Source organism: Seriola aureovittata, chromosome 10 (assembly GCF_021018895.1).
Source record: "Seriola aureovittata isolate HTS-2021-v1 ecotype China chromosome 10, ASM2101889v1, whole genome shotgun sequence".
NCBI classification, from domain to species: Eukaryota; Metazoa; Chordata; class Actinopteri; order Carangiformes; family Carangidae; genus Seriola; species Seriola aureovittata.
Window position 1 is genome coordinate 5,551,984 of NC_079373.1, and position 23,411 is coordinate 5,575,394.

The following is a 23,411-nucleotide window of genomic DNA, read 5'->3' on the forward strand; positions in this document are numbered from 1 at the left end:
TAAAAATCTCAGGAGGTGCACTTGACCGGTTGCTATGCCAACTCTTCTGGTTACATGGGAACTGCAAAAAACATACAGTTGTTCCCCCCACTGGAGATGATATGACAAATAGATGAATACAGTCATGCCTGAAGTTGGAAACATCCCTGTTGAATCTCTTTGCGTCTCTCTTCCCAGTTGAACCTTCTCCGTCTCCTCAAGTCACACCCGTCAACACCTTCCTGTCCAGCAGCCTCGTGACCGACCTGGAGGGCTTGTCTTTGTCTGACAGTGTTCTCTCCCCGACAGTAAGCACTTCTCATGTCTCTCAGCGTCCTGGACAGCATCTTTATTTTCTATTAAACTAATTATTAGAAATGATTCTAAAGTAGATTTCTGTTTTACCTTACCTTACGTTACTTATTTTACTTTTACCCTTAGACTTAGGGCTCTGTTTTAACATGGTCTAAAGTGAGTGGTGCAAGTGCATTTAGGGCGGGTCCATATCACTTTTGCTATTTTTACAGCAGGAAACAGTCGCTGCGCCAGGTGTATGGTTCAAAAGGGTTGTACTAAATCTCTTAATTAATCATGGGAGTGTTTTGGACATAACATCCAATAAACCAATCAGACTGCCATCTCCCATTCCCTTTAAAAACCAGAGGCGCTTGCCCCTTGGTGGCTTGCTATTATAAGTGTTTCACAGTGCGCAGTGTTTCACACAGAGTTAGATTCTGTCTGTGTTGGGATGATCACATATTGTGACTGACCAATGAGCGCAGTCCTGGCACAGGCAGCAGCAGCTCTGTTCGGCCTGAGGGACAAAGAAGGGCTAAGTGAATCAGTGCGCTGAGCACAGGTCTACAGAGAAGTAACAGCCCAACTCACAACATTAGATATCTCTTATGTTACATTATGAGAAGTCTAAGTAAGTCTTTGGTTCATTATGGAACGGTGGTGGACAAATTTAGTCTTGGTGATGAATGAGAAACACTGCTGTGGATTTACCAGGTAGTAAGAAACAACACTTCTCTGCAGAGCCTCATTCATGTCCAAGAGACGTCCATGACGCATGGCAGTATTGTACAACATACAATATCCCACAAAGACTGCTCCGCCCTTCTGAGGCTGTAATGCTCCACATGACTCATCTAAACATCTGAGCATTTACAGCACACTCTTCTTGTGAGTAAGGGGTGCATTGTGCACTTGCCTATGTAGGTGCCCTTAAAATAACAGTGAAGTACTGCACCACTGACTCAGACCAGGTTTTTGCTGGTCAATCACACAATCGCTTTCAGCTGGCTCAAGATAACAATGCACCAACAATGTGCCTGGTGTAAGATAGGGCCCATAGTGTTGTCCAAATTCATGTATTTATTTTTTTATCACCATTTCCATGTCACCCAGACTGCACACCCACAGGAGAGCACAAGAACAGTGTTAAGCCAGTAATGGTTAATGATTCTTCATCTCCTCCTCTGCTCACAGAGCATTGCTCCCTCCAGTGCGTTGAAGAGCTACGAGCTGCTGCACCGGATCACAGGGGAGGGGCTGTCGGTGGAGTATTGCTTCAGCCGGCAGCCGTTCAGCTCTGATGCGAACATGGTGGCGGTGCAGATGCAGTTCACCAACAACTCCACATCCGACACCAAGAGCCTGCACATGGAGGACGTGAAGCTGCAGTCTGGGATGAGAGTCAAAGAGTTCCCAGAGCTTGGTGAGTGATGGGGCTGAAGAGGTACAATGGGAACTGACATTTAGATACGATATGATCCAAGGAAGGTCACCAGTAACAGTATTAGTATGGAAGCCTTTGTGTTCACCAGTACAATAAAGCACTATTGGATTGAATAAACACCATACTGAGGGTTTGCTGCTCTCAGAACTTTGCCATTAACACCAATGGAAACGTGAAGTTTGAGGTTCATATAAAAGGTATATCTTCCTGGGAGCATGAAAAAATATCATATTTCATTTCAGGCGGAAAAATTGGCCTAATGCTGGAGCAAGGTCACAGGTCAGGGAATCACAAGCATTAGGAGTCATCCTCTCAGACACCCATGAGTCCCTTCACCAAATTCTGTCCAGTGTTTGTTAAGAGATTTCTCTCTGAACCAAAGTCTTTAACCGACAGATCGACATCACTGTCCTTGGGCTCATCGCTATCATCAAAACTAGAAGGGCACTCACAAAAGCACAGACTTTTTAATTCATAGTAAATGATTTGGAACCGGCACAAAATGTAATGGGCTCTTCCCTGGGCCATGCCCCATTCCTCCGCCAAGTGCGGTGCAAATCGGTTCAGTACTTTTGGTGTAATCCTCCTGACGAATAAACACAAAAACATAACCTCCTTGGTGGAGGTAATTACTAATCCAACAAAGAAGGATTTAGATAATAAAAAAGCTAAATACCATAAAATGCAGTGTAAGAACTGTAGAGAAGATATATTTAAATCAACCTACTGTAGATAAGCAGTTAGAATAAAATAAAACAGAAAAGAATATGCATGTAAAAGACAGCACAGCAAAATACAAGCCAAAAACCACATGACTACAAAAGACATTTATAGAAAGTGCTGCTACTGTGGGAGTTACTTCTGTAATGTTTTCAAAATAAAAGTAGAAAATTGGGCTTCCTGCAAGATACAGTGGATGTATGTGCTGAGGTATGTGCTTTAGACCTTATAACAAACTTCTAAAAATGACAGTGTACTCTACATACTCATTTTACACAGTATTTACTATATACTTATTATCAGGTCTGTAAAGGTAAAAAAAAATAATCAAAGTACTTAATCATTCAATACTAACAGGAAACAATGTTTGTCAATCAAACGGTGTCTTTGGAATAACTCTGTTATTTAACTTCACACTGAGAGAAGTTTATTTTTTTCCCAAACATTTTACACTTTCTCTGTCTGGAGCTTTGTCATCACAATAATCAGCAACACACAATGTCAATACTGAATTCTAAACAATATATTCAATTTAAACATACTGGAAACCTGCTTAGACTTAGTGTGTAGTGTGGATCTGAGACGTACTGTAGCTTTTTCAGTGAATCACACAGAACCGAGTCTGGACCAGAAGATACATTCCCAGTCCTCATAGATCAAAGTAGCTGTGCTGCTGACTGAAGAACTTCATGTTGTTTTATTTGCTTGTGTGTCAACATTAGTGTCTCTCTTCTTCTTCTGTGTTGACAGAGCTGCTGCCGGCAGGTGAGTCGGCCACAGCTGTGATGGGCATCGATTTCTGTGACTCGACGCAAGCGGCAAACTTCCAGCTGTGGTGAGATGGATTCTGTTTTAGAGCCTGCAGTCCTCCTACACTGCTGATGTTGTAACAAGCTATCTCACATGAATCTGCTGAGTTTGAAAAGTTTTGAAATTACACTCACTTTGTTTGACTTGTTCTGCAGGCCAAGTGAAATATAGTGATGTGTGATCCTACCAACGTTTGTGCTCTGTGTGCAGCAACACAGAAACAAATGAAGCAATATGGAGCAGTGAAGTTTATATATATTAATAACTCCTTTTTCCACGTCTCTCTCCATTTTCAGCACTCACACCAGGAAGTTCTTCGTGTCCATCCAGCCGCCGGTTGGAGAGCTGATGAGGCCCGTCTTCCTCACAGAGAATGAGTTCAAGAAGGAGCAAGGTGTGTGACTGAAGCAAATTAAATAATTCTATTGAGACATATGAAATATAAAATCAGTATCACTTTACTAACATCACAACATCACAACAAACAAATCTATAAAAATGAGAAAGAGAAGTTAGCTACTTTGCCTGAACTGTATGGGGCTTGATTTCTCATATTTGCTTTTTTACTACTTCTCTCAAACACATATTTTATATATTTTTTATTATTATTTTTAGTAAAAAGAGCTGGTTGTCATGCACAGTGTCATGTGTATTTGCTTCCATCTTATAGTCACATACTGTATATGTTGTCCTTTTGTCCAGTATTTCTAAATCATGATCTTAAAGTAAAGCTCATTTACTCCAAACAGTTGACTTCATTGACACTTGTAGTCCAGTTGTCCTTTGTTGGTGGATTTGCCCGCAGTCATTTCAGTGTGATAGCTTTCTTTCTAGTAGCCAAAAGTATTTTAAAGAGGCATTCATCCTGAGCCAGGGGTTTATCTGGGATTTTGTCCAAGTATAATGTGAGAAAAGAGCAACTTCTTTTCAAAAGATTCTCATTATGTCTTTAGCAGTCTCCTCACACACATAATATCCTGAGATCACATCAGCATTTATTTTAAGACTTTGTCCTTGTGATAGAAGCTGTAGACACATTTTATGTCAAGAGCATAAGTGTCATCGCACAAAATAAATCTTTTAACTTTAAATGAATGCTGTATTTACCTGTAACTAGACTATAAATACAGAAAAATTCAACCAGGTTTTTGAGAAACAATGTGACCAAAGTGTTTGGTAGAGCATCTGCAGACAGTGTGTACCAGCATGTTTCTATTGTCTGGTGTTCATTTTCCATCCTGACTAACAGTGAGCGAGTTTTGAGCTCTAACAAACCCATAGTGACTCTTTAAACATGTGTCATATCCACGGTTCCTCCCTCTCCGTACTGTCCTCAATAGAGAAGCTATTACAGAATCTAGGTAAGTTGGCTTTGATAGATTTGTTCTTCCCAGCTGTCTGTGTGCCCACCTGCCTTTTAGCCAACCTCACACAGACCCCTCCTCCCCTCCACACCTTCCTCCTCCCTCCTCTAACACCTCCTGCTGACTCCCCCCCCACTCCCCCGTCCTCCCCCTCCTTCTGCCTTTGTAATCAACACTTAACTGCATCTGCAGGTCTGTAGCTGCAGACAGACTCACCTGTGCTAACCTGCATCTTATAAAGGCCGCTCACACTCTGCTACACCGGGAATGACTGGAAATGCTCATCCACTGATCCTGATTCACTCGTCTTTGGGCACCATGTGGACAAAAAAATAACAACATCCGGCTGAGAGCAGCGCTCGATCATGTGTCCCATCATTCATCTTTCTGTTATCTGAGCTTTCAAACTGCTGAATCTGAAGTCATATGTCACAATGCTTTTTTTTGTCTGAATGGTTTGTTGTGTTTTCAAACCCTGTAAGCACAGATTTTTTTTGTGGTTTGGAGGTCAAATGACATCTTGAAGTCAATGTTAAAACCAGGCTGTATTTGGTTTAACCTACAATAACTCTTTTGGCCACTGGGGGCAGCAGAAACAACTGTGAACATAGACTGTATCAGACCCGGGTCTAGACTGCTTTGACTGGGGGGGCATTAAGATATGTTGACTGGTCACTAACTGACCTCAAGACTCGTTACTGGGATACTCTATGAGTGTTCTTTAGGAGTGTAAGCTATGACATGTACTGTTTTATGTTATCTAAAACTTTAAGCCATTGAATGTAATGTAATACATAACTCCCCTCCCATAAGAGGACAACTTTATCTATATACAATTATCTATTCTTACATGGACTGGTATATTAAAAATAAGCTATCTGCCTTAATCCAGTATTTTCCAGTCTATTCATGTATTTTCTGTTTAAAGGGGACGCTATAATGAATTTGGCAATACCAGTTTTGAGTTTTAAACTGGGATCACGATTGAAATGATAGTGAAGTAACTGCTGTCCCTGCTGTATCCAGTTTTCATATGGCCAGACCAACCAAGCAAATATAAATAAACTTCAATTATTTGAATGTGGCTGGTTTTTGGTCAAATAGACAAGGACAAAATAAAGTACTTTTCAGTCATTTATTTGAATTTTGGGATGATTTTGTGGGGTGCCCATGTCTAGAGCCGTGCCCGGACTGTACATAAAGATGGATGTGACTGTGACTTCACCCATACATTTCTGAAGAATGGTTTTGAAGCTCAGAGTGAGCTGCTCCGCTATTACCATCTTCCCTGACTCCACCTAACTCCTGACCTGCAGGGCAAGAAACACAACTGCTGAACACAGTTGTGTTTCTGGCCACCTAATGAATATATGATGATATATGATGATATATGATATGATGATGATGATGATGATACCATCTCCAGAGGGAAACATGTGGCTCTTTAGCTGCTAAACGCTCGACTTTGTTCACCAGCTGCTCTCTAGCTGTGTCTGTCTGCTGTTTGGCGCTGGGCAGAGTGCACAGTGAGTTTTTAGAGCTTACTCACTGAAAACAGCTGCCTGCCACCTCACAAAATGACACTATGAGAGCAGTGAGGTTGATCCCGAACAGTAACAGCTGAACAATGAGCTGAAACTCACTATAAAGCTCTGTAAAGCTGAGGGGAGCTGCAGATTCAAGTGATAATCCTGTGTATGAGCGACCCCTTTCACATTGTCATTTGATAAATTATTGTTATAAAAATTTTGATCGTAGTCACTTAAAAGAATAAGAGCTTTCTGTAGATGTTTTAATAACTCTAAAATAACACACAGTTCTGTATTTTCATCAGTGATTCATTTGCTGATTATTTTTGAGTCACTGATATTTGTTTTCCAGCCTTTTTGGCTCAGGCCTCTTTATAACGAAGCTTCAGCCCCTTTTCAACTAAAACAAACTTACAGGAACTGTAGAACCAGGGGAACTAAACCAGGATTTAAAAGTCCTTTCTGAGCACTTCCCCAGTCTTTACTGCTGCATGACTCTGATGTGTGAGTTGGTTGTAATGAATGTATGAAAAGGAGACTGATATCTCCAGAGACTCCACAGAAACGATCTGCTCAGAGTCAGATGGTTATTTATTTCGGTTTTATGACATAACCTCCATGAGACAATCAGGAAATAAAAGTTTTAGCTTTCTTGTTCACTCACCTTGTTTCCTCTGCCGCCGCTGCCTCTCTCAGCCAGTTCAACTGTTTTATCTGAATACTTCTCAAGAGGCCTGAATATGAAAAATTATCTAGTGATTCACAGGAAAAAGCACAAATTTGAGTCAGAAAAAAGAGATCAATTCTTGCCACAGAGCCTGAGGTGGTGTTTTGTCCGACAAACAGACCAAAACCTAAAGACGCACAATATACAACGGCATGAAGCAGAGAAAAAAAGCATTCACTTCATCAAACGCTTGTTGATGAATTTTGTGTCAAGTACCTGATTGTTTCAGCAGCAGTTAATTAATGCCTAACGGTGAAATGTGCTTATTCAAATGCTGTTGAAACAACAATTATATGTGATGAAGACACATGAAACCACATTTATCCTGATGTCGTTTGACCTGCAAATCACAGAAATCAGTGTTTCCTGGGAGGCATCCACTGTCATGTTAGAGTCTTACAGTTGTTCTTGGAGAGAAAAACGCTTTGGTGCAAAATTCCCCCCATGTCATAGTACGACAGTGAATATTCATTAGGCATTAAACTAGGCTGGAAGTGCACACATTTGCCTCTTTTGTGCTGTGAATTCACTGAGGAAACTGAATCACTGCTCGACTGTGTTCAGTGGAAAGCATTCCAGTTTAGATTTAAGCAGCATTTTGTAATGATCACATCAATCCCTCAGAGGACTGTAGGAGATGCTTGTGGTGATGCAGACATCACTGTAGATGTAGGACATGTATACAGTATCTGAGTATAATACTGTATATGTTTGTAGCTGGTAGAGATCCTGAACAATAATTTGATTTTATTTGTATAAAGCAGCACTGTACTGACACAAGCAGCATCCTGTTCTGTATTGTTGTACAAATGATGACTGCTTTGCTTTTTTTGCTACTGAGAGAGTGAGAAGCTTGAGAGCTGTGCAGTTTGACCAGTGCTCTGCTCACACCCCTGCAGGTCAGCTGATGGGCATGAATGAAATCACAGAGAAGCTGACTCTGGACGTCCAGTGCCGGAACGAACACGCCATCGTCCAGAGGGTGACCACCGCCGCCAACCTCAGCAGAGTCCCCTGTGGTTCAGATAAAGAGTGCAGGTGAGAGGATTAAAAGAAGCAGTAACAAAAGGCTGTGGTGGTGCTGAGCTTTAGTCTAAGTCAGGCCACAGTGTTTGTTATCTGACAGAAAGAATGTAGGATCACTATGGGCTGCCTTTTATCAAAATATGGAGACGCACAACCGGACGCACACTCTGTGTTTGGATTGAGACACTTTGTTTTGTAATGTGTGGCTAAACCTGCCAAAGATAAATGTGTGTGTGTGTGTGTGTGTGTGTGTGTGTGTGTTGTGTGTGTGTGTGTGTGTGTGTGTGTGTGTGTGTGTGTGTGTGTGTGTAGTGGCCTCATGGCCGGATTGTGAACCAGGTTTATGTCACTTCTTCAGTTGTGGCTTTTAATCCCATAAAGAAATATAATATATGTCCGTATATCAAGACTGATGTTGCCATATATGTTAACTATAAGGAGATATACTATTATCACATATACATATGAAGATATAAGTGTATAACATAGATGACATATTCATAGTAAAATGCAAGTTTATTAAAACAACATACTTCTTCTATATGTTTATGTATATGTATGTTAATATATGTTTTTCTTATTAATTTCTTATTAATTTTAAACATACATGTCTATCTTTTATATTTACATATATGATATGAACATATACTGACAGGCTTTGGGATGGATATATATTTACATAACATATATCTATAATATAAACATACATACATAAACATACATGTTTGTATTAACTAGACACATATGTCAATATATGAAATTGCTGCAATTTCTAATATCTGTCATTTTTACATACATAGGCTACATATACATATATGTACATATATTATTTCACTTCGTACATACATATATTCCATATATGGAAATTCAATACATGTACATATATTACATTTGCCTATGGGAGAACTTGACTTGAAGTTATACTGCCCCCATCTGGCTCATCACTGCAATGGTTGTAAACATATTGTAAAACCATAGTGCAAAACACATGGAGGACACAAGATGTTGACACGTCACACTAATTAAGACCAATTAAGATCAAATACTGTTTTAAACACAATGTGTTTGCAGAACTGGGTGATAATCAATCAATAATAATGTTCATACTGAATTTTGCAGTGACTTATATTCCCACATCAAGATATCGTGGTTCACAGTTCTCATGAATTATAAGACGACTTTTGTCAAAACTCATCACCTCATGAGGTTTTTATCATATTGTTTGATTTTAACATTCTACCAAATGATAATAGAGATTTCAGTAAACATCTTAACACATTGAAATCAAGATTAATTTATTGAACTTATTATTACAGTATTAATGTTGTGAAGATTTCACACCTCCACTCAGGCATTTTTCTTTCCTCCATCTCAAACTTTGTCAAACTGGATCTGTGGTGAAGCAGGTTAGAAATTCTTGTCTTTAATTAGATTTGTCAAGTTAATCTTGAGCTGATTTTAAGTATAAATACAGCATGTTTTAATCCCTATAGATCATTATTCACCAGCTGCTGTTCATGTTGTTTTTATTTAAACCCTCTTGACTGACATGTGCGCGTATTTCTCCTTTATTCTGTGGCTTCGTCTTTACTTCTGACCTTTGCTGCTTTGACCTCAGTCCTCCTGTTCCTCCTCCTGACCATCCTGTCCACAGGTTCGCCGGCAGGACGGTGACCAGCGGCAGCCTGGTGTTGGTCACCGTGGCGAACAAAGAGGAAGGTGCCGCCCAGCTGACGGTCAACTGTGAGAAGATGGTGATCGGCACCATGCTGGTGAAAGACATCCTCCTGGCTTTGACGCAGTGACCGGTGTGACCGTGCTCGACCTTCGCCCTCCACCCCCCTCGCTCCACCCACCTCTCAGATATCGTCCGAGACTCGTCACGTGTAGCATCTCCTCCGTTCTCCTGTAAGCAGTGTCACTGAGGACGTTTCCAGAATGTTTAACTCCAGTTCGATGTAACGTTAAAGAGCCCCTCCTCCCACTTTTAGAAATTACTCCAAGAAACAGTGAATGCCACAGCTATACGCGATATTCATGACAATCAGATGTGACTGATGTTGGACCCGATATGACCTGACCTTGCCTCCCTCTAAAGTTTGCCACATTTCATAATCCAAAAATACTTATTTAGCATCTTATTTTCCCTCCTTGAGGACACAGCTGGATTTAGTGGACCTTTTACTTTGGACGAAAAGTAACTTCCACATTTCAGGATCCTGCCTGCGGGTTCAGTCTGAGCTTTGGAAACAGCAGTTTGAGCACAAGGTTCACTTACTTAATGTTTTCCAAGCTTTCAGCTACATCTCATGACCTTCCTCAGGCAAGAACAGTGCAGTTCAAAGTGTTGTACATAAAAAAGTTGAAAAAGAGATAGAAAAGAAACACAAGGGGTTATAAAAAAGATACATACTGTATAAATAGGATCTTAAAATCGTAATGAAATAGAAGATAAACTGAATAAAAGAGGAATTACAATTCTGGATGAATAGTCCCAAATGTTAAGTTTCAAGCCTCGAGTTGGAGCAGATGTTAAGTGCTCTGGAATATGTGGTGCATAAAAACTGAATGCTGCTTCTTTGTATTTAGTTTTGACTCCAGGGACAGTAAGAAGACCTGAGAAGTTTGGACAGGTCATCATGTAGCAGCAGATCAGAGATAAAGACTGAAGACATCAGCTGCCTGTGAATAAAAAACTAAAACTAGAAACAGCAGCGACAACCGTTTCCTGACTCCCCATAATACAGTCAACGACATGACCGTACTTTCATACTTAGTCACGTGATAACATCTGTGTAAACTCCAGCTGCTGAGGCAGGCCATGAGATGTAGCGTAAGGCTTTGAAAATGTACTGCAAGTGAGGGATGTAGGATCTGTGTGTCTGTGGCGTCACCTGAAGATTAAAACAGAGCAGTAAACTACAGCTGGATTATTAGATCATAAAATTGAGTTTTTCTTCTTCTATTGAGATTCTTTAGAAATAAAGTGGCAGTAAAAGCTTTTATTATTCCGTGACAAGTGGACACACAAACCTGTCCCTCCAGTTTTCATTTGTAGCTTGTTAGTTACCAGCTATTTTAAGATGTAGACATTATAGGTGATAGAAAATGTACTGTAGGTATAAATTCCCCAACAACAGGAAAAAAACACACGGTCTGTAAGATCAGCTTCATCAATACTCATCCAGTCATTTGGGGCCTTGACTTGAATGTAGCACGAAGGCTCGACCGAGACAACAGCTTCCTACAACTGAATCCATTAAGGCACAGTAACACTGTTTATCAGTAACTCACCACTCCTGGAAATAAACTGCGATTTCAGCATCTGCCTCCAGCAGCTGTCGCAGTGCACATATTCATTACAGTATGTGGGGCGTTTATAAAACCTGAAGATGTATAAATGTCATTGTATGTACTGCCACATGTAATACAGTACTGCTATAAGGTGTGGTGTGTGTGAGTGTGTGTGAGTGTGTGTGTTTGTGGGCGTGATGATACTGAATAATGACCTGGCAAACATTAACTAGGTGTTTTCAAAAAATGACTCATGTAACACTTGACTTGAAACAATCATGAAGCACATCATAATTATAGCCATCAGTCAAACAAAAATATGGATACTACTACAGTATGTAAGAATGATTTGTCTTTGCTGAGGCGCTGCAGGCAACAAAGATTAAAAATGATTTACCTGCTTTTCTTTAATCGTAAATTTATTACCAGACAAACCGACACTTGTCTGTCAGTTTCTCACAGATTTGAAAATGTTACTGTAGAAATGAATAATGTGGAAAACCTTAAAAATGACTGAAACTGATTTACTCAACAAAAGTCACCAAACTGTAGTGTTTCAATTGACGCTTATTTTCATTATTAATTGAAGCTCAAGGTGAAAGACAGGAAATCACAGGAAATTAAGAAAAACAGGAAATATTTAAATTATTGAAGCTGAAACTTTTTCTTTTTTGCACTTTTGCTTGACAGTAATTATAGATTATCAAAATAGCTGCTGATTCATTTCCTGTCGATCAGCCAATTATTTCAGCTCTACAAAAATCAGTATTCAAACTTTGCCCTCAGGAAACATGACATTTTGTGAAGTACGCTTATTCACCTTTTTGCTGAAACGCCTGGTGTAAACATGCTCACAGTAGCTGCGACACAGCTTCATTTTAGTCCATTTCTTCAACAAGCTTTCATTCCCGAAACATGGTTTCCCACTGACACTACGTTAAAGACAGTGTGAAGCTTTTAAGAATCAGTTAAACCACCTTTAGATTATGTGCTTATGATAATGTCAAACATTTTCAGGTGAAGTGTTGCCTTGATCTCATTTGTCAGGTGACACTGTTTTCATGCCTTTAATTACATTTTGATTTCAGGTCAAAGGTCATGTGGCTTCTTTTTTTTTCGTCATGGACTCTCATGTGTCCAGTGGCTCATGTTTTCTTATCTTTGACACATTATGTTTTTATTTATTGTTTCTTTATTGTTGTGTTTTACCAAAGGAGTAACAGTCCAGAGAAACATCGAGCCTCGTCATAGAAAGTTGAGCAGCAGTGATGACACTTTTATTTTCCTACCTGTTGCATTGTTTACATTCAACCCACTCAGACCTGAAACTTCCAGTCAGTGCAGCTCAGTCATTATGAAGAATGTAAAGAGTAAGTAATTCTACTTCTAATGTAAAAATCCAATGAAAAAAAACTGCTGGATAATGTCAAACGATTCTCCAAATCATAAATCATGTCTGGCATTTTATTTTATCTGCATCCGCTTTCAAAATACCCAAAGTACAGTTTATCATACCCTGTGTGTGGTTGTGAAATGTGGTCCTGAAGTATTACAAGTTTATTTATTATACAAATAAAAAATACAGATACAATGATTGTGTCTTTTGTCCTTTGGCCGCCAAACAAGAAGAAAACTCCTGAACTGCAGCACTGAACAATCTCAAGCTGACAGTTCTTTTAAATGAGTGAATGAACAGTAGAACAAGTCGAGACCAGAGGTTGTAAACAGTCTGCTGTATTTTCTCCACAGGTTATACACAGGTGTGTAGACATTTACTCAACCACTGCTCTGCTGATCATTTCCATTTTATACTACTTTGTACTCCATTACATTTCAGAGGGATATATTGTACTTTTCACTTTCTAGTTATTTTTCAGATTCAGATTTTATATATACACATGTAATAAGCAGAATACAATCATTGTTTAAAAAAACAAACTGTTTCTTATCTTCTAAACTTCTCACATTGTTTCATTTAAATAAGTTTGAAACCTTAAGATAATACTAATGTACTTTTAGTTAATCAGGTTTTTGAATGCAGGACTTTTGCTTGTTGCATTGGTTCAGTCACTTAAGTGAAGGATCTGAATCCAACACAATCCGAGCTTTATGATTGTACATGTACAGGTGATACGACACCAAGGCAGACGCTGCTGAGATCAACAAAACAAGTGTTGGTTTTTTTCTTTTTTTAAAAAAAAAAAGTGCTTCAGTAGTCACAAAGTAATCTGAAACCTGTCTGAAAACAGAGACTTTATAAAAATCACTGATGGGAACATGAGCTGATCAGGCCGATAAAAACATTTCTTCATTTGTATCTCCACCTGTTCTAGTCCTGAAATCAGACATCTTTGGTTTTCCACTGGAATGATGAACTGGTTTGGTCCAGTCTGTGCAGGAAATGACAGATTTGGTATCGAACGACTCTTCTCAAGTGAAAATGAATCCGAGTCTACTGTTTGCGTAGATGGAAACATGATTTGGAATTTAAAAAAAGAGCACTTTTGAAAAACTAAAAACTAAACCTGGAATCTTTTCAGTTTGTTTTTAAACTGACATGTTAGAAAACTCAAAGCTACAGGTGTGTGCTAATATAATATAATGAATCAGTGAGCCTGAAAAACAAAAGCCTTTACAAAGTCAAACAGCTGCTGCTGGAAACAGACACATCTCAGACATATCTGTAACTAACAGCAACTAATCAAACATAGCACATAAAAGCCTGAAACATCCTGACGGAGCCTTTTCAGTTCAAGGTGACAAAAACATTCAGGGGCTTGTTTATAAATGAGGCCATCATCAGCCTTCAAGTCACAACTATGGCTCTGACTGAGATAACACTATCTTTAAAGTCAGTAAACCAACTTTTTAAAGGAGTCCTTGACGCCTCGTTCACATCTAGGGAGGATTTCAATCCTCACGAGCTCACAGTATAGACTGTCGCACAACTACATGTCTTCTTCTTACTCTCTTTCCTGAAGAATATTTCTTGGAAGGCGCAGAGAGGCTGCTGTCCTTTGGCATATTAAATGAGGCACCATAAAGAGAGACAGAAGGCACAGCATTCGAACATCCTCTGGGAGCAGAAACAGATATATATATATATATATATATATACACAAACATATATATATAGATACGATCAGAGGACTTCACAGGTGGAAATCCTCCAGTCTGCTTCCTTAAGGACATTCAGAGGGTGTTTGCTAATATTTTATTCATGTGAAAGACCAGCGATCAGGTGAGCTCAGTATGCTTGGTTTGTGGCAGCAGAAGAGCCACCAGTCCTCCGGTCAGCAGCAGAGCGGAGACCATCATGACCGGTACGGCACAGTTCGTGTCCACCAACTTTCCAAAGACTATGTTACCCATGATCGCTGCCACTCGGCCCACGCCTGTGAAGAAACCTAGAGCGGACGACCTGAAGGAAAGAAAGACACAGGAGATGTGGACACGTGAGCATCTGGGCTGTTTTGTTTTTAAAAACCTACTTTAACATTTTGTACAAAACTGCAGCAGTAGCATTATTTGGCAAAATTTTAAAAGTCGTCCAACAACTTGTCACTGTCTACTTTATGTTTGTCCCAGAGCCTGACTACAATGTTTTTGTCTCATTTCTAATGCAGTGCAAAACTGCAACAGCAGAAACTGCTTATTCTGACAGGATGAAAGTGACGTTTTATTTCTTTATCTATGCTTAAAAAAATAAAGAATTCAGGAGAGTAAATAAAGCAACATAAATCATCAGCACATAATAAGAAATACCAATAAAATCCTTTCTGTAGTTCTCAGCACAAGTGGCTGAAACCTTGAGAACATTTAACTGAATTTTCTCTGATGTGACCCGTAACAATAGCTTCCAAACTTTTTGCCTTAGATTGTTTAGATTGATTTCTGGAGGCCTGGAGAGGTGAAACAAGAAAAAGAGCATAAATCTGAGTCCTGAGATCCACTGGCAGGTCTCTTGGTGACCAAAAAAACCCCAGAAAATTTAAAAGTGATAGAATGAAAAAGAGAAAAATAAATAATACCCCACAGGGTTTTCTCTTAAAGTCACTGTCACTCATCAAAACCCTGTGTGAAATCTGAAGGTCTGACAAACATGTTTAATGCATCACGAAACAAAGATGATTTTCTCTTTTGAGGTCTGAAACCACATTCTTTACATCCCTGTTTACTTGCAGTCTTCTTCTTGGTCAGAAGCTGCACAGGTACATTTAAGCTGCTCTTCTGAACCTTGTTGTTCTTTTAAGTTTAAGTTTTAAGAAGAGGTACCGCAGCTGCGTTGGGTAGAGCTCTGTTCCCAACACATCCAGGGAGTTCCAGGCGATCACGGACACACCGCTGAAGACACAGGAGAGGACCAGACTCTGGGTTTTGGTTTGGACCACATAGATGAAGAAGACGCTCAGACCGGACAGCACCAGGCTGAAGGCTGGAGACACGAAGAAAAGATGGAGAGGGTTAAGATCAGACATCAAGGGCAACGATTCATGTTGTGGCTGCATGACCTCTCCTGTGACAGTGAAGTGTGCTCAGAAGTTTTTCTTACAAGTAAGAAGAAGGAGTGAAGGTTTTTCAAAGTTTTTCAAATTAAACCATGAAATAAATCATTTTATAAACAACAGACTCACACAGAAGAGCCTTTCCCCCTGTGCTGTCCATCCTCAGGATGGTGAAGATGTTGCCTGGCAGGTTTGATGCAGCGATGGCGAAGCCCTCCATGTACACTGTCAGGAGAGGGGCAGATACAGGAGGGAAAGTCAGGATGAAATAAACTAGAATTACCGCCTCGTGGTTGTTTGCCTCTGCCAACCAGCTGAGTTACAGCAAATATGGTCACAATCTCCCCTACCTGAGTTACAGTGTTCAGTAATGGCCAGAAGTGTTTTTGACAGAACATTATGATGTCACAATGAAGTTGATCTTTGACCTTTTGGATATAAAATGTCATCAATTAACCATTTTATCCTTATAGACATTTGAGTTAAATTGTGTCATAATTAGTGAATGAATTCTTGAGTTATGACCAAAAATGTGTTTTGTGACATCACAGTGACCTTGACCTATGACCACCAATATCTAAACGGTTCATCGTTCACATATCTTTGTTATCCCAGAAACACACCTGCTGTCTTGACCGGGTAGCAGCTTTGGTTGTGAAGTGCAGATGGGAGGGACACGTTGGCGCAGGGGGAACCGCCGTCCTCAACCCTGGCAAACAGCTCGGGGAACCACATCCACAGCCCGTAGTAGCTAGAGACACGCATGTTAGAAGGTGGAGAGTAAAGGAAACAGTAGTTTTTCTCCCACACCAGGGCTGCAACATCAACAAAGCACAAACAGTGTCCCAAACAGCAGTGAGTCAGCAGCCCAGAAGATGAAACTGGAGTCACTGCTATTTGATGTTTTGCTTCTGGTAACTTTTCGCTGCTCTTTGGTACAAAGCCTCAAACACAAGTTAGTAAAGAAGAACATCTTTTTGAGCAGTTTTTGAAGTTAAGTTACATGATTTCTTTTTTTTTTTTTTTTTTTTTAAAGAGTATATATTTTTTGGGGCTTTTTTATGCCTTTATTTGATAGTACAGTAGAGAGACAGGAAATGGGGAGGCAGAGAGAGGGGGGAATGACATGCAGTAAAGGGCCGTCTGATGCGGGACTCAAACCAGGGCCAACTGCAGCGAGGACTGTAGCCTCTACACATGGGGCGCCTGCTTAGACAACTACGCCACACAACGCCCCAGGTTACATGATTTCTGGTTGTTGATGATAAAGTATTTCCAGCTGTTATCTCTCGCAGCTGTTAAAAGCTGCAGAGCTGCTTGTGGGAGATTGATCACATTAACAGTGCTGAAACACACATGATAAAACCGATCCTTAACATGTATTTGTCAAGCCTGACACAATCCCCCCACAACAGAAGTACAAAGGGGAACTTCTGTTTCACTACAGACGCTGCTAAGTTTCTATGGAGACAAACAGATGGGATTTCTCACCCGAAGGAGATGCAGTAGAAGATGATGAGCAGAGCGAAACTCCTGGATTTGAGTGGACCATTAAACATCTGTTTAATGGGCATCAAGCCCTGCAAGTGAAACCAGAGAGATTATCTAAAATGACTTAGAAATAAGAAGAAAATTATTAAATAAACACTGAACTGGTTTAAGGTGGATCCTGCTTCTTTACCTAATCTCCTGGTCTGGTCTTATCTGTCAAATTCTAGATAAATACATTTTATATTTCAGTTAATATTATGTTTACAGTTTTCATATTCATTAATTAATTTGAGATAATCAAATGATCACAAACTAAATTTGGAACAGTCGTTGTGGGAGCAGGGTAAGATATTTAGTCAGAGACTGTAAATAAAGACGGACGTAGCCTCCGTGACGTCGCCCGCAGGTTTGTGAAGAGCGGTTTTGAAACTCAGAGTGGGCAGTTCCTTCGTCGACATCTTGCCAGTACCTGACTTTACCTAACTCCCGGCTAATCCAACAATGGGCATAGATGAGGGGCGCGAGCATACACTCACCCCTACCTGTCACTCAAAGCGGCACGTGCTCAATTACGCATAACTTTAAGCCTAAATAAAATTTAAACGAGTAAGTTGTATAAAAATCCATCCTCCCTACAGTTGTCATGAGGAGGAAATTATATATAGAGACCAAAAGTGTTTTTGTACCAGGCTGTAAACATGAAGTTGGACATTTTAACATAGGAGTCTATGGGGATTGAGTCACTATTGGAGCCAGCCTCTAGTGGCCATTCAAAGTTTTTGGTACTTCCATGTTGGCCTCATTTTTCAGCCTCGGAGGTAGCCGCTTGTATTTAGTTCATTTATCTGGACCTGTCGATCAGGTTTAGTTGCAGCTCTAAACCTGCAGCCAGGTCATTTTTCAACACAGAGAAACTACACGGCCTGCACAGGGAGGAGGAAGAACAGGATGTTAATGGGGCCCAGTGCTAGAGTTCTGCCCATGGGGCCCTACAGCGTGTTAATCTGGCCTTGCTGCCTCAGGTACCACAAAGAAACACAGGGTAATATATTGGTCAAACAAGAAATGGCTCTAAGTAACAGGGGGGGAAATAAAGTGTGTTTCTGTACTCTTCTCAGACAACCTCTGAATCCTCTCTTTGGATGTTCAGTGTGTGAGACTGTACCTTTTTTAAAACACTGACAAGTCGCTCTCGACATGAACCCTGAGTTCTGGTCTCGTCCAGTTCCACTCTGTGCTTGGAGCTCGTACACAAACCAAATTCCTGCAAAAGAAGGATTAGATTAGAGCAAGATCGCAGTCATCACTTACACCAGTGCACAGTGCTGTAGAAACAATACAGGAAGTCTGTTATCATCTAATTAAGATAAAACCAGTTAAATCTGTACAACCAAACAATGATAATAAATCCATTAAAGCATATAGGAACAGCATTTATTTCATACCGGGAAAGTCTTTCCTTTTCCCCTCATGTTCAGCTCAAACATCAGTCTGAAGACACGGATCGCCTCTTTCTCCCGACCAGCCTGACAGAGACAGGGTTAAAATCTCAAAGACAGATTGGGACAGAAAACATCCTGCTGACACAAGCACAGGTCTAGACTTTGAATACCTCCATGAGGAACTTGGGGCTTTCAGGCATGAGCAGCTTGAAGAGGATGGCTGACGTGAGGCTGGGAACGGAGCAGAGCACCACAAACAGTCTCCAGCTCTGGAAGTCCAGCCCCCCCAGGAAGAAATGCGCCCAGGTTCTGGGAATCACCAGCCAGGCCAGACCTAAAGACAAAAACAGCCACTACTAAACACAGGCTACTATTGAGTTCCCATTTCAAAACTCTACATTTTGTCTTATTTTGATAGTGCCTGACAAGGAAGCTAATTCCTTCACCACAGTTTGTAAGTCTAAATCTTTGTGTTTGAATTCATTTAGGGTCAGGACTAGTGATCCAGCTCAGCTTCTGCTACCAGACCACTAACTTTTTTTTATTTGTAGGGATAGATAATCTAAGCTCAACTCAATTTAAATAGTAGAAATAATGTATTCTACTATATAAGCACTCTCTCCTTATTTTCATGCTAGGATTGGATTGGCTGAAAGTGTGGGGACCGGCTGGAGACTCACGTCATGTACAAATATCAAACTTACTGCCAGACACACAGGAGATGAGAGCGGATCAGTGTGTCAATTATCAGAGTCAGTTCAGACCTCAAGCACTGGCAGCAATTTTGTAAATGAGATGACTCCCTTTCCTCTATTGCCAACATTTTGTCCATGCCAACACATTTTGTATTTTGTAGATATCGTGGCACCAAGAAAGAGACGTCAGGAGCTTCTTCACCATCTCCACCAATACTGATGCATCACTGAATTAGCAGCATTTTACTGTGGTTTAAATGTGAAATCAAGAGGGGAGGGAGAACTGCAACACTGGTAGAGCTAATGAATATAAAAATGTTGATGATGGATGCAAAACTGCAAAAACATTCTCAATCTTTTTTTCTCTCTTTTCCGTTAACAAGTAATTTCCTAAAGTTTATTTCTTTTAATCCTTGATTTGTTACTGTGTATAGTTTTTATTTAAATGTACAGGTAAATAAAGATCTTAATGTAAATACAGTTGACAGGTTGTGTTGTTGTGTCCCTACCAATGTTGAGACCACACCTACAACCTTGGTGGCAGCACCTGTGCATATAACTCGTATAATAAGACTTTTGTATAGCACTTTTAAATACAGGTACCAACTTGCTTCACATGAGTCAAATAGAAAAACATCCAAACAAATCAAAGTAAAATATAAATGAAATGAAAAAGACATCAAAGCTTTTTTTTTTTTTTTTTAAATAAAAAGGTGTCTTAAGAAGTGAGATAACACACTGAACTGTTTTAGGGATTTGTGTCTCTTCCCACCTGCAGCCAGGATGTTTCCTGCCATCCAGAAGGTGGCCAGAGCGCTGATCATTCTACCTCTCCTCAGTCGGGGCATAAACTCTGAGAAGTACGAGAAGATAACAGGGATCGACCCGCCGACACTACAGAGGGAGAAGAAATCAACATTTATCACTTCTATCCTTGAAATCCAGTCAGTTTTGCCAAGTTTTGATTAAATTTGAAAGAAAATTCTGTCATTTCAAAAAATTACACTGTTTAATGTAAGCACTATGAATAGATGCTAACTGCTGATCTGCTTTTCTTTTTTGTTTTTTTGCCTTGTTGTGTTTTGGATTCACCCTTAAATCAATCAGCAACTACCTTGATAAGAAAACAATAATTTGTCACTTGTCAAGCACAACAGCCAAACATTGTCTGGTTTCAGCTTCTTAATTGTGGGACTTCACTTCTTTTCTTTATTATATATAAGATCATAATACAAATGTGTTTGAGTTTTAGAGTGCTGGTTGGATAAAAGAAGAAATATGAAGATGTCACCGTGGTAAATTATCAAGGGCATTTTCTTGGATGTTCTGTTCTTTTTGATTCTTTTTTTCCCAAAATGTCTTTCAGTGTAGGATTAAAATGACCTGTTTGCTGCAGGATGGTCTCTCTAACCACGCTGAGAGACTTGATCCAGTGTGTGGCTATCACTTAATGACTACCACGTAAATGAAAAATGCAAATCATGTGCTCACCCGATGCCGCTGATAAACCGCAGCAGCAAGAAGAGCCAGAACCTTGGAGCCACGCTGGCCAGACCTCCAAACACTCCGTTTACTGTCAGGGACACAACCAAGACTCTGCAGCGCCCCCTCTGGTCGGCCAAGTACCCCCACATGTAACCGCCCACCATCATTCCTAGGAAACAGAAATTAAGAATATGAGAATGACAAAATATTAATATCTATATATATATATAATATGTTTTTAAAATAAGGCAGTGCCGTCTTATCTTACTGGGCACCTTTTGTTAAATGTTGTGATGTGTTATTTTTGTTGAAAGATTCATGATACTATATTTTCCTTTTAACATTTAGTTATTGTAGTAAAACTTTTAAACTCACTAGATTACCAATTATAGTTATTAAATACTTAATGGGAGTTTTACTTCTTTTAAATTTTCAATACAGTGTCTGTTCAGTTTAGTTTTAGCTGTTTTTCATGGTACATTTGATAGTTTCAGTCTTTTCAGATTTTACTTTGGTTGTATATTCCATTTTATCAATTTTTGTACAGTTTATTATCATAAGGTTATGAAATGTCATAAGATCATAAGATGTTTAAAACATGTGAAACAATGTAAAATAATTATAACTCATAAACTGTTCCTCAGGTTTACTAACATTAAAGCTCCAAATATATTTTTTAACTTGCTTGCACCACAAAAAGACAACAACTTAAAAACCACATTTTCATTTTGTTTGTTGAGTCTCGAGTAGATTGGATTGTTAAAATTTAGATTATGAAACATTTTTAACAGTTTTTATCTTTGTGTGTCCCACTGCCCTTCTTCCCAGTATCCACCTTTTTATACATGTAAATGTATGAGACAACTTTTCATTTACTTTGACAGATACAAGATTTTGGATGAGAAAGATGCCATTGTCTACTGGTAGATGTTGCTGCTCTGGTTTTTCTGTTACTGTACTCAGAGGTGAACTGTACCTGCTCAGGTATGATAACCGGTTTATTAATACTTGTTATTCACCTAGGAAGATGCTGGCAGTCAGCAGGCCCATGTCTGAAGAGCTCAGCAGCAGATCACAGCGCGCTGTTGGCAGGAGAAAAGACACGCAGAGAATCTCCACAGCATCGCTGGCATTGGCCCAACCACAAACCACCAACAGCAGCCAGTGAAATAAACCAAAACCTGAGAGCAAAAGCAGAACAAAGAGCAAATAAAAAAAAGAGGGAAGTTATCCAATAAAAGGATCCCCTGAAGTCTTTGTAGGCTGATTTTGCATAAAGTCAACAGTGATGTAGTCTAGCTGCCCTGCCCATCATGATAAACTGACACCTCGCTTTCACACCCCAAAGTATCAAGTAATATTAAACTGCATTTAGGTGAACAAATACGATGTAATGTGGCAGAAGCTGAGGTGAACTCTCACAATAATGTACCCAAATTATATTATAAATTGTATTCTCATTGCTCACTACTTGGACAAATCCTTGTATTTCTTAGTTTTCATAGACTATAAAAAAAGTTGCTTGTGGACATTTTTTTTTTAACACCAAAAATACAGTACTTGTAACATTCGTTTCACCTCACATTTTACTTTCCTTATCATGTTCAAGAGCATGACAAAACAAAACTTACAGACTACAGATACTACCACACCACTGAACGTTGGCTTACCTGCTTCCTCCACTGCTTCCTCATATGTTAATCTTCTGTGTGCACTCGCCCCAGGTTCACGTTTCATGTGTGATGTGCTCCTGTCAAAAATTATTTCACCTATGAAGCAGCAAAACACAACACGCAAACAGGTCAGGAGAAAAATGATAATTCAACATACAAGAGACATAACAGACGAAACAGTTGCCTTTGACCGGCCACAAACTTCTGAGATGAAAGGATAAGAAAACTGGCTCGGCAGGTGAGAGCATTTGATACAGATGCCCACACACTTGAATATTATATTTACATTTATATATGTTGAAGAAATGTTATGAATGAAGTTATGGTTTTTAGGATATTTAAAATTTTGTTTTTTCAGTGATACACATCAGGGGCTCCCAAGTTCTCCCAGGAAAATGGCTGCCTGTCGATCAAACAATCGATTAATTAATTAATATTTGCAGCTGTAAAGTGACATCAAATGAAAATACTCATGTAAAGTTTCTCAAATTTGTGTTCATGCACAATAAATGTACAATTCAGTAAATACACTTAGTTACTTTCCAGCAGTGATAATGTGCCAGGAAACGCCAATACTTGTACTTTTGATATTTCATGTATTTTTTAAGATACTTTTTTATCGTTACTCCAGCAGGTTTTAAAATCGTAGGGCTTTTACTTATAATAGAGTGTTTACATTGATATATTAGTACTTTTACGTACGTACAGCACCTGAACACTTCTCCCAGCACTGTTTAAAGCTCAGTTAATGCTAACGTGATGGGGTGACCAGTGAGACAGCATTTACCTTCGTCTGAGTCCAGCTCGTTTGGCTCCAGGTGATCTCCGGTGACAAGCAGCGGCCGTCGTGCCTCCACATCTCCGGTACGCATGTGACGAGACATCTCCCAAAGTCGGATGTCTCTAATATGGGCACTCTGGGCTTTGTGC

The 23,411-nt window shown here is 39.7% G+C and overlaps 2 protein-coding genes across 10 annotated transcripts in view; one reads left to right on the forward strand and one right to left on the reverse strand.

Annotated features, from left to right (window-relative positions):
* The window catches only part of LOC130175847 (AP-3 complex subunit beta-2), a 48,689-nt gene extending 35,908 nt beyond the window's left edge, over window positions 1-12,781 (forward strand). For 6 of the 9 annotated variants that reach the window (XM_056386444.1, XM_056386443.1, XM_056386445.1 and 3 more), the window contains 6 exons: window positions 178-287; window positions 1,471-1,699; window positions 3,191-3,275; window positions 3,547-3,644; window positions 7,770-7,908; window positions 9,515-12,781. In XM_056386444.1, coding sequence (XP_056242419.1) covers window positions 178-287; window positions 1,471-1,699; window positions 3,191-3,275; window positions 3,547-3,644; window positions 7,770-7,908; window positions 9,515-9,701 — 848 coding nt within the window. In that variant the 3' untranslated portion in view covers window positions 9,702-12,781. The remainder of the gene's footprint in view (window positions 1-177; window positions 288-1,470; window positions 1,700-3,190; window positions 3,276-3,546; window positions 3,645-7,769; window positions 7,909-9,514) is intronic. The other 3 variants (XM_056386447.1, XM_056386446.1, XM_056386440.1) reach the window with 1 other exon arrangement.
* sv2 (synaptic vesicle glycoprotein 2) lies at window positions 12,738-23,398 on the reverse strand. The gene is made up of 13 exons (XM_056386450.1): window positions 23,269-23,398; window positions 22,479-22,577; window positions 21,828-21,989; window positions 20,815-20,977; window positions 20,096-20,217; window positions 18,799-18,962; window positions 18,632-18,712; window positions 18,352-18,450; window positions 17,187-17,275; window positions 16,319-16,446; window positions 15,825-15,920; window positions 15,466-15,625; window positions 12,738-14,611 (listed from the first exon to the last, which is right to left on the reverse strand). The coding sequence occupies exons 1-13, from the start codon at window positions 23,363-23,365 to the stop codon at window positions 14,428-14,430; spliced, it is 1,644 nt and encodes a 547-aa protein (XP_056242425.1). The 5' UTR covers window positions 23,366-23,398; the 3' UTR covers window positions 12,738-14,427.
* Window positions 23,399-23,411: the final 13 nt, after the last annotated feature.

Bases quoted from the DNA above. Each gene is read 5' to 3' on its own strand.
- sv2 (XM_056386450.1), bottom strand. From the start codon at position 23,365: ATGTCTCGTCACATGCGTACCGGAGATGTGGAGGCACGACGGCCGCTG. The intron at 16,447-17,186 runs GTGAGAAATCCC...GCGTGTCTCTAG, and splicing joins TTCTACTGCATCTCCTTCGG to CTACTACGGGCTGTGGATGT. The intron at 15,626-15,824 runs GTGAGTCTGTTG...TCGTGTCTCCAG, and splicing joins AGGGGGAAAGGCTCTTCTGT to CCTTCAGCCTGGTGCTGTCC.